At 47.8% G+C, this 10,442-nt stretch overlaps 1 protein-coding gene across 3 annotated transcripts in view; it reads left to right on the top strand.

Annotated features, from left to right (window-relative positions):
• The window catches only part of FAM83A (family with sequence similarity 83, member A), a 36,214-nt gene that overhangs the window by 10,737 nt on the left and 15,035 nt on the right, over positions 1–10,442 (top strand). For 2 of the 3 annotated variants that reach the window (XM_011949286.1, XM_011949285.1), the window contains exon 2: positions 3,616–3,740. In XM_011949286.1, the coding sequence (XP_011804676.1) occupies positions 3,616–3,740 (125 nt within the window). Of the gene's footprint in view, positions 1–1,370; positions 1,539–3,615; positions 3,741–10,442 lie in introns of all 3 variants that reach the window. The other variant, XM_011949284.1, reaches the window with a different exon arrangement.

Below are 10,442 nucleotides of genomic sequence, written 5' to 3'. Positions count from 1 at the left end.
TTTTTAGTAGAGACGGGGCTTCACCATGTTGGTCAGGCTGGTCTCGAACTCCAGACCTCAAATGATCCGCCCGCCTCGGCCTCCCAAAGTGTTGGGATTACAGGCATGAGCCACAGCGCCTGCCAGTAATTAACATTTTTAATGACTGCCTAATAAGCTGCTTGTCAATATATCACAAGGTATTAGAAAGGACTCATGATTGGGTGACAGAGAGTAAACCCAAACAAGCTTCAGAAGAAGAGAAACATTCATTGACATCCACAGTGGAAAAGACAAGGGTGGCACTGGTCTCAGGCATGGCTGGAACCAGCTGTCCAAATGACACTGCTGGTACTCTGTTTCTACCTCCTGGATGCTTTCTCCAGGGCTGGCTTCATTGTCAGGCAGGCTCTCCCCAAGAGGTAGCAAAATGGTTGCCAGCAGCCATTGCTGATAAAATGCCAGCAAAGCAACCTTGTAGAAAGAACACTCCCTTTCCTAGGAGTCCCAGCTAAATTCCTGGGCTGACTCTCATTAGAATAACTTAGATCATGTGACCTATTCGTGTGACCACTTCTGGACCAATCTCCGTGGCCAACAGGAGATGCAATTCTCCCATTGGTCTAGCCCTGGTCATGTGGTCTCCCCATATCCAATCAAGGGATGGCAATAGACCCACCCAAACCACATTGATTGTGGAGGAGAGGCAATTCCTTAAATCAGGCTGGGATGCTGTTGGCAGAAGAAGGGGGAATGAATGCTTGGCAGGAGGAACCCAGATGTTTCTCCTGCTCGCTGGATGTCTAGGACTCCCCTCCCCAGTTTCTACTGTGACAGATGATACAGTAGCTGTGGGTAGAGCGTCACTCCCTTCTCCATCGCCTGGGGAGCAGCTTGCTCTAGGTGTTTATATATGATGCCTCTACATGGGATTTTGTTTGAGGCGAGGATTCCACCGCTTAATAGCATTTGAAAATCAGTGGCCATAGTGTGCCCTCCAGCTCCAAGTGGCTGCGAATCCATGACCTTAACTTTATTCCTCTCCTGGAACCCGCTGAGATGCTTCTTCTTGTTCTTCTCTGCTCTCCTTCTCTGTCTAGCCTTTTCCCTTCCTCCTCAGCACTCCCCACTCCCACAGTGGGCATAGGGGCCCACAGATAGGTGGTAGGGCTGGAGAGGTGGTATCAGGACAGGGGCAGGGGCCTCCACTCCAGCTCTTCCTTTACCTTCCATTAATCCTGCCCTGTCAGACCCACTCTATCCCTATCCTCTCCCCTCTGGCCCAGTGGGAACAGCTCTCCTAGGCCCACTGGGACTCAGGCAGTTTGAGTGAAACCAGTTAGCACCTGGCCCTGACTTTTCTGGTAACTGAGCCCTCTACTCTGGCCCAGGTCCTGGTCATCCTGATGGATGTGTTCACGGATGTGGAGATCTTCTGTGACATTCTAGAGGCAGCCAACAAGCGTGGGGTGTTCGTTTGTGTGCTCCTGGACCAGGGAGGTGTGAAGCTCTTCCAGGAGATGTGTGACAAAGTCCAGATCTCTGACAGTCACCTCAAGGTAGGGGCCCCGATGAGAGTCCTAAGGGTACTCATATTAGTCCAGACAAGATAGTCTATGCAGTAGTAACAAGTGTCCCCATCTTGTGTTAACAGCTTAACACAATAAAGGTTCATTTCTTGCTCAAACAGACTCCTATGTAGGTCAGATGGCCCTCCTCCATCTTGTAGCTACATCCTGAGAAATACATGGCCTGTAAGATAGCCATGACAGTGAAAGAGCCATGACAGGGAAAGGCTGGAGGACTCTGCAGGATGTTTCCAGGACCTGACCTGAAAGAGATTTGCATCGCTTTCTCTTATAACCCATTGACCTTACCCAGATGCACGGATGCTAGGAAATGTAAAGGGTCATGGGTATCTAGTGAGCAGCATCTCTGCCATGGACTCCTGTTCTCCTCTCAGCTGGGGAAGCCCAGGGGCTGCATCTCACAGGGCAGGCAACCTCCAGGGTCTGTGGGATACGTTCAGAACTCCCTGGCCCCAACAAGACGTTGATCCTCTTGGACTTAACTGAACCCTGTACTTCCCTCTCCTGGCAAAGAGAAAAGAAACCCAGAGATAAGGGTTCAATTCATCACACAAATTTGAGGACAACTAATTCAAATGTGAACACCACCCATAGCTTTCATGAGTAGGCCCGGCTGAGCAGCTGATGGGTGGCCCTCAGAGTTCCTTTGATCAGTCTCCTCTAGCTCAGGCAAGAGAGGTTCTGTCCTCGGGGAGAACCTCCCAGATAATAATGAAGCGTCCTCCCTCCCTCCCTTCTCCTGTGCACGGATGCAGCTGAGTTCAGTGCTGCCTCCTGCTGCCATAGGCCTTGGGACCTCTGACTTGGGGTCTATTTGGCTTGACGTGGATCACACCTCCTTGGCACCAGGCCATTGAAACAGGTCAGGACCGTCAGAACTGGCCTTGCTTTCATGGCCTATGCTGGCCACACCTGACAGTACTCTGCTCACCATAGGACAATGGTGTCCCTCCTCTCAAGATCTCACAAAGCTGTGGAGAAACCCAGGGGAAGCGGCTAGAGGCAGGACTGCCCTTCCCAGAGCCTGGCGAGCTACCAGCAGTCTTTTGAGGAATGCAGACAGTACTCCACCTCCCTCAGGCTTAACCTTGAGACTCCCACACTTTACCTGCCTTCCATTTCTCCAGCCTTCCAGCCCTAGGCCGGGAGCAGCAGGTGCTACAGGGAAGACAAGGGATAAATAGAGCCATGGTAGGATTTGCTTAAGACAATACAGGGTCTATTGCTACCTCCACAAAACCACCTCCTCTGGCTGCACCCAGCCTTCCCTCTGAACAGCTTGCAGTCAGGGACTCAGGTCAAGCCACTTACAAGGCAGGGCTGGGCTTGCCTCCAAGTAACTGCCAGGCCACCTGTGGCTCACGGGGGCCTAGATTCGGGGCTCCACAGGCATCAGGCCGTTGCTTTTCTTTTATTTGCTGCCTTATTTGAATTCTACCCTCTTCCTTTTTTTTGTTTTGTTTTTGTTTTCGTTTTGTTTTGTTTTTGCCAGCTAATACCAGGACAATGAAGACAATTTAGACAATTCAGTCCAAGGAAAATACTAATATGGTCCAGAATCCCACCAACCAGAGATAACACATTTTCATCTTGATGAACATTCTACCAGACATTTTCCTGCACAAATTGTCTTAGTCCATCACAGCTGCTATAACAGAATTCCATAGACTGGTGGCTTATAACAACAGAAATTTATTCCTATGGTTCTAGAGGCTGGGAACTCCAAGATCAATGTTCTGGCAGATTCGGCGTCTGGTGAAGGCCACTTCCTGGCCTATACATGGCTGTCTTCTTGCTGTGTCCTCACATGGCAGAAGGAGTGAGGGAGCTCTCTAGGCTTCCTTTATAAGGCACTTATCCCATTCATGAGAGCTCCACCTTCACGACCTAATCTTCTCCCAAAGGCCCCACCTTCTAGTACCATCCCCCTAGGGATTAGGTTTCTACACAGAATGGGGGTAAGGGGAACACAAACATCCAGCCTAAAGCCCAAATCTATCTCTATAAACAGAATTAGGAAATGACACCTTGACATTCCCTCCAACAGAACATTTCCATCCGGAGTGTAGAAGGAGAGGTGTATTGTGCCAAGTCAGGCAGGAAATTCGCTGGCCAAATCCGGGAGAAGTTCATCATCTCAGACTGGAGATTCGTCCTCTCTGGATCTTACAGGTGAGCCCTGGATTTGTCTCCTGTCAAGGGTTCGTGGAGGACAAGGGCTGGGCGAGGTGGAGCCCAGCTCCCATCACTCAGACACACACCCCCAGCAGCTCCCAGAAGATATCCCTCTGCCTGGAGCTGGAGCTGCATCACCTAGATGGGGGGCGAGGCAGGAAATGTGGGCCCTTTCTGGCAAGAATTCCAGGTGCCTCAGTTTCCCTTGATATTGCAGTAGGACATAGAATTCTCTTCTTTTCTCTCCTTGGATATCTTAGATGTGATTATGAAGTGATGCAATTTGTTTAGTTGTGTGTGTGCACACCCCATTGCTTTTTCCTTTTTTCTGAGATGGAGTCTCGCCCTGTCACCCACACTGGAGTGCAATGGTGCAATCACAGCTCACTGCAACCTCCACTTCCAGGATTCAAGTGATTCTCCTCCCTCAGCCCCCCACGTAGCTGGGATTGCAGGCACCCGCTACCACACCCGGCGAATTTTTGTATATTTAGTAGAGATGGGGTTTCATCATGTTGGCCAGGCTGGTATCAAACTCCTGACCTCAGGTGATCCACCCATGTGGCCTCCCAAAGTGCTGAGATTACAGGCATGAGCCACTGCGCCCAGCCCCATTTTATTTTTTAAATTTTTATTATTTGCTCAAGCAATCCACCAGCCTCAGCCTCCCAAAGTGTTGGGATTATAGGCATGAGCCCCTGCGCCCGGCCTCAGTTTCTGTTTGGACCCTCACACATAGACTCCTACATCCAAATGACTGACCACCCATTTACTCTAACAATGCTACCTTGCCTGGGTCTGTCTTTGAAACTTGATTTCAGAGCTTAAAAGATATTCTTTGAAATGTTCTTAGTGGCGGCACTAGGCAAGTGGATTTGATGGTGGGTTTTGTGGGAGGGATGAAATGAGAGGGCAACTGAGGAAGGAAGGAATAGCCGAAGGTCATTTGGGAACATTTTGTTTAGGAAGGTGAGGAGTGTGACAGAGAGTGCAGAGGGGGCAACTGGTTGCATCTTATCTTACTTCCTCTGCTGCAAACACATAGCAGTGACCAAAGAAATATGAGCACAAACATTGGGATAAGCTGCGAGTGGAAGGCGGGCTTCCTGGGGCGTTAAGGATGCCCTCTTTCCCCAGGGAGCAGGAGCCCGCAATGCTGTTCCAAAGCCAGGTGAAGCCAACTGCCAAATCTCTAGCCAGAGACAAATGAGCATAAAGGGAAAGAGAGAAAGGGAAAAGAAAGAAATAAATAAACCCTAACATTTAAAATGTGCTATCTGTCTTTAGCCTTATTAGTGCCATTTAGCTGAAATTCCACTTTTAATGATATTAACATTGCTACCTCCAGTCTTCCTTGGGCTCATACTTGTACAGTGTCTTAGTCCGTTTGGGCTGCTATAATAACATCCCGTAGACTGGATAGCTTATAAACAACGGAAACCCATTACTCACAGTCCTGAAGGCTGGGAAGTCCTAGGTCGAGGTGTTGGCAGATTCAGTGTCTGGGGAAGGCCCACCTTCTGTCTCATAGACTGCTGTCTTTTCACTGTGCCACACGGCGCAAGTGTATCTTTATCCCTTCATGGTAAAAAGGTGAGGGAGCTCACTGGGGCCTCTTCTGCAAGGGCGCTAACCCCATTCCTGAAGGTTCTACCTTCATGACCTAATCATGACTAATCATCACATTGGGGATTAGGATTTCAAATATGAATCTGGAGGAGACACAGACATTCAGTCTAGAGCACAGAGCGTAACTTTCTCTCCATCCCATTATTTTCAAACTTGCTGATAGATTTTAAGTGTGTCTTTCGTGAACAACATATCGTTAATTTTTGTTTTTCTGAAACGGAGTCTTGCTCTGTCACTCAGGCTGGAGTGCAGTGGTACGATCCCAGCTCACTGCAAACTCCGCCTCCTGGGTTCAAGTGATTCTCCTGCCTCAGCCTCCGAGTAGCTGGGATTAGAGGTGCCTGCCACCACACTTGGCTAATTTTTGTATTTTTAGTAGAGATGGGGTTTCGCTATGATGGCCAGGCTGGTCTCGAACTCCTGACCTCAGATGATCCACCCACCTCAGCCTCCCAAAGTGCAGGGATTATAGGCGTGAGCCACCGCTCCCAGCCTCATTAAAGTTTTTAAAAGTATAATTTTATCATCTGTCTTTTAATAGGTATAATCCACTTAGTTACTGTGATTGCTGATCTATTTGGATTTATTTGTAATATTTCTATTTTGACTTCGCTTTGCTTTTCCCCTTTTGTGTTTGCAGTTGAATGGACAGGTTTTCATATTACTTCTCTTCTAGATAGCTCCTTTTTTTCTCTGCTTGCTACGAAGCTTAAAAATTTATATTTACTCTTTTCTTATAATGGAACTCCTTCAGTTTTTAAAATACTTTACACGTTTTCCAAACAAAGTCCAAAATTGTGTAATAATTCTCCTCTCCTCCCAAATACAAGGACCTTCGTGCACTGTTTTTCGACATTTTGGTTCCTATTAAGTTCGTCAAGGCTGTTTCACTGTAAGGCACAGAAAATCTACTTAAACTGGCTAAGTAAAGGTGGAAGGCAGGGGTGTTGTAAGGCTGTGGCAGTTAATCAGGCCCAGCCAAGGGCAGGACCAGGGGCTGCCAGGCCTCCCTGAGTCTGGGAAAAGCTAGGGTAAAAGCTGCTCACTCTGGCTTTCATGGGCCCACAGGCCTGTTGTTTAGCTTCTTTTTCTGGTTCTCTCTCCTGCCTCATGGATTGTGTAAGTTAAATCTGACCTCCTCATCCCTAAGCTTTGGGGCCTCCCAGCCCAGCCCCCACCACCATCACCCCTGGTCCAGCCATTCTGTCAGCCCAGATCACCAACCAGTGGATGAGCTGTCTCTGAGGCTGGTGTCCACCCCTGAGCCAGTAACCTGTGGCTGGGGCAGGGGTGGCAGAAGGGAACTTGGCACATGGTGAAAACATGGCTGCCCTTCACCCAGGCCTAGGGTGGGGCAAGTTTTCAGAGAAGAATCTCTAAAATATGTCATTCTGTCCTCAAACTTTTTAGAATTTGAAGGTAGGAGAACAAGGCTATGGAAAAAAAGAGAATGTGGCTTAGGAGGCACTTCAGGTGCAGTTCACACGTTCCTGCCCAGCTTGCCTTGAGGTCTGGAATGTCCTTCCTAGCACTGAGGGTCCCCATGTAAGTGCTTGTTCTGGGTGTTCCATGTAAATGGAATAATCATTCAGTATGCGGCATTTTGTGGCTGGCTTCTTTCACATAACATTTTCCAGGCTCATCCGAGCTGTAGCGTGTGTCAGTGCTGCCTCCCTTTTCGTGGCTGAGCAATATTCCATGGACCAGACAGACCAAAGTTGGTTTATCTGGTCATCAATCCATAGACATTGGGTGGTTTCCCCCTTTCGACGATTGTGAATATGAGCTGAGGAATTCTTGCAGCACTCTTGACACTCTGTTTCAAGGCACACATTCTCCCCTGGGGAATTCAGATTTTGTATCACTAAAGGGAAGAAGGAGGTTGAGCTGAGGGCTAGAATAGCTGAGGATTCCCTGAACATGGGGAAGAAATTAAAGAACAGGTGCAGTTTGAAATCAAAGAACAGGTGCAGTTGAGCTGTCTCCTCAGTAGCCCCAAAATATGATATACTTTAAAGTGATCTGGGCCGGGCGTGGTGGCTCACACCTCTAATGCCAACACTTTGAGAGGCCGAGGCGGGTAGATCACCTGAGGTCAGTAGTTTGAGACCAGCCTGGCCAACATGGTGAAACCCTGTCTCTACTCAAAGTATACAAATTAGCTAGGCACGGTGACATGCACCTGTAATCCCAGCTGCTGAGGAGGCTGAGGCACGAGAATCACTTTGAACCCGGGAGGCAGAGGCTGCAGTGAGCAGAGATCACACCACTGCACTCCAGCCTGGGTGACAGAGTGAGACTCTCCTTCCAAAAAAACAAAAAAATAAAAAATAAATAAAGTGATCTGAACTTCAACAGATCAAAATTTGGATGTTTAAAAACAACAACAACAACAAAAAATCTTCTTACCCAGAGGCTCTTATCTATAACATCCTGCCCAAAGTTCAAGATTAGACAATTATTTTTGAGAAATGTCGCACCCTCCCAGGACCCACTAGCTGCATTGCACACGACCATGGGGCGGTTGGTTATCTCTGTGGAAAAAAGGAGAAGGCCTGGGAACACAGTCATTTGGAAACAGAGATGTAAAGATAAAAGGCTGAGAAACAAGTTCTTATTATCTGTGTGTATGACGAAAACTGATGAAGGAGCTTAAGCGACCGGGAGGGATTTCAAACATTTCAGGGAGATCAGAACTGTGCTAGGAGTGGGGGCTTCCTCCCTCTACCAAATGGTGTCGAATGCTGGGCAGATTAAGCTGAAACACATTCCCAAGATAAATTTCCCTGTAACACCTTCAGGAAAACAGAGTGTCTATCTTCAGCTTCTCAAAATATGAATTGTTCCACCCTCAAATCCTCAAATCCATATCATTTCACTTTTAAACCAAACAATATCTCATATATTATGCTTTTCCCCTGGAAGAACAAGAATTTGAATGTGTTAGGTCGTACCCCACTCTTTTGTTTCGAGATGCCCTGTTGCCTAGCGTGGTGGTGGCGTGATATCAGCTCACTGCAGCCTCAGCCTCCTAGTTTAAGCGATACTCCCACCTCAGCCTCCCAGTAGCTGGAATTACAGGCTTGCGCTCCCACACCTGGCTAATTGTCTTGTATATTTAGTAGAGACGGGGGTTTCACCATGTTGGCCAGGCTGGTCTCGAACTCCTGACCTCAAATGATTCGCCCTCCTCGGCCTCCCAAATTGCTGGGATTACAGGCGTGAACCACTGCTCCCAGCTTCTATACCCAACTCTTAATAGCTATGTATCTGTCATCTCTCTGGGCCTGTTTCCTCATCAGAATGAAATGGAAAATAATAACACATTCTCTTTGTATTGAAATTGTTGTAGAATTAAGTAAAACAGCAAGTGTAAATACTTAGCTGCTGGGCATCTGAGATGCACTAAAAAAAGGCCACTTAAGAGTGTATTGTTGTAAACACTGGTATTACTTAATACTTTCAAATTTATTTTGATATTAATAATTATAGTTCCAAGCAGGGTCTGTTTGAAGAGGATTACTGAGTTTTACCAGGCAGGCCGTGATTATTACTGTTACTAGCATTTTTATGCTTAACTAACATTGGTCTGTTGTATAAAATGGTTTGATCTCACTTTCCAGTGGGTTTCTGTGAATTAGAAAAGAGCTGTCATTGGCCTGGCACGGTGGCTCATGCCTGTAATCCTAGCACTTTGGGAGGCCGAGGCGGATCACCTGAGGTCGGGAGTTCGAGATCAGCCGGACCAACATGGAGAAACCCCATCTCTACTAAAAATACAAAATTAGCCAGGTGTGGTGGTGGGTGCCTGTAACCCCAGCTACTCAGGAGGTTGAGGCAGGAGACTAGCTTGAACCCAGGAGGCAGAGGTTGCGGTGAGCTGAGATGACACTATTGCACGCCAGCCTGGGCAACAAGAGCAAAATTCTGTCTCAAAAAAAAAAAAGAAAGAAAGAAAATGACTATTATTATGAAAGTATACTAATTTTTTTATTTGTGAAGGTAAGGGGTAATCCTTCTGCAGGGTTTGTTAGAGGGAAAGTGTTGGAGAAACGTGCCTTCCCCCAGCCCCCAGCCCCTAACCCCTCTGCGCCCTGCTGCCCAGCCCACTCTCCGAGTAAAGAAGCCAGCAGAGAAGTCTGAAACCATTTCCACAGAAGGCAGACGGGAGTGGAGTTCATCTCTCCCTGTCTTATGGGAGCTACTGAGAAATTAAAATGAAAAACAAAATCTCCTCTCAGAAAACCTCCCTACGAAAGTAGAAGTGAAGGAAAACAATTGTGTTATCAAGTAAGCATTAGACCAGAATATGATGCACATTATGGGCAACTCACTATAGAGACAGCAGGCAGAAAGAAACGTCACTCTTTTATATCGCGAAGTGGATCCAACCCATTACAGTAGGGAGGTTCTGCTTGTGGAGTCAGAGGACAGCTGCAGTCAGGCCCATCTGCTTCCAGAACACCAGAGGATGCAGTGTGATTTGCACACAGCTAAAATTTTTGAAGTAGAAAATGAAGAAGGGGAAGGTCTCTTCCCTTATTTTCAGTGGGAAGAACTAAGCATCTCATTTTTAATTTATACTTGCCCTTCCAGAGTCCATCACACAGCCGAGGGGACCTTGCCCTAGTCAGGGGCAGGTGGAAGCAGAACTAACATTGCTGAAGGATGTCAGGGCCTGGGCCAGGTGTGATCAGAACTTTAATAGGGGCTGGGGTGTGGTGGCTCACGCCTGCAATCCCAACACTTTGGGAGGCTGAGCAGGGTGGGTCACTTGAGGTCAGGAGTTTGAGACCAGCCAGGCCAACATAGTGAAACCCTGTCTCTACTAAAAACACAAAAAATTAGGCCGGGCGTGGTGGCTCACACCTGTAACCCCAGCACTTTGGGAGGCCGAGGCGGGTGGATCATCTGAGGTCAGGAGTTCAAGGCCAGACTGGCCAACAAGGCGAAACTTGTCTCTACTAAAACTACAAAAAATTAGCCAGGCATGGCAGCAGGTGCCTGTAATTCCAGCTACTTGGGAGGCTGAGGCAGGAGAATTGCTTGAACCTGGGAGGCAGAGGTTGC

This window comes from Colobus angolensis, unplaced genomic scaffold (genome assembly GCF_000951035.1).
Source record: "Colobus angolensis palliatus isolate OR3802 unplaced genomic scaffold, Cang.pa_1.0 Scaffold295, whole genome shotgun sequence".
Taxonomy (NCBI): Eukaryota; Metazoa; Chordata; class Mammalia; order Primates; family Cercopithecidae; genus Colobus; species Colobus angolensis.
Note: the sequence above shows the minus strand (reverse complement) of the source record. Positions and strands in the feature narration are given on the sequence as shown.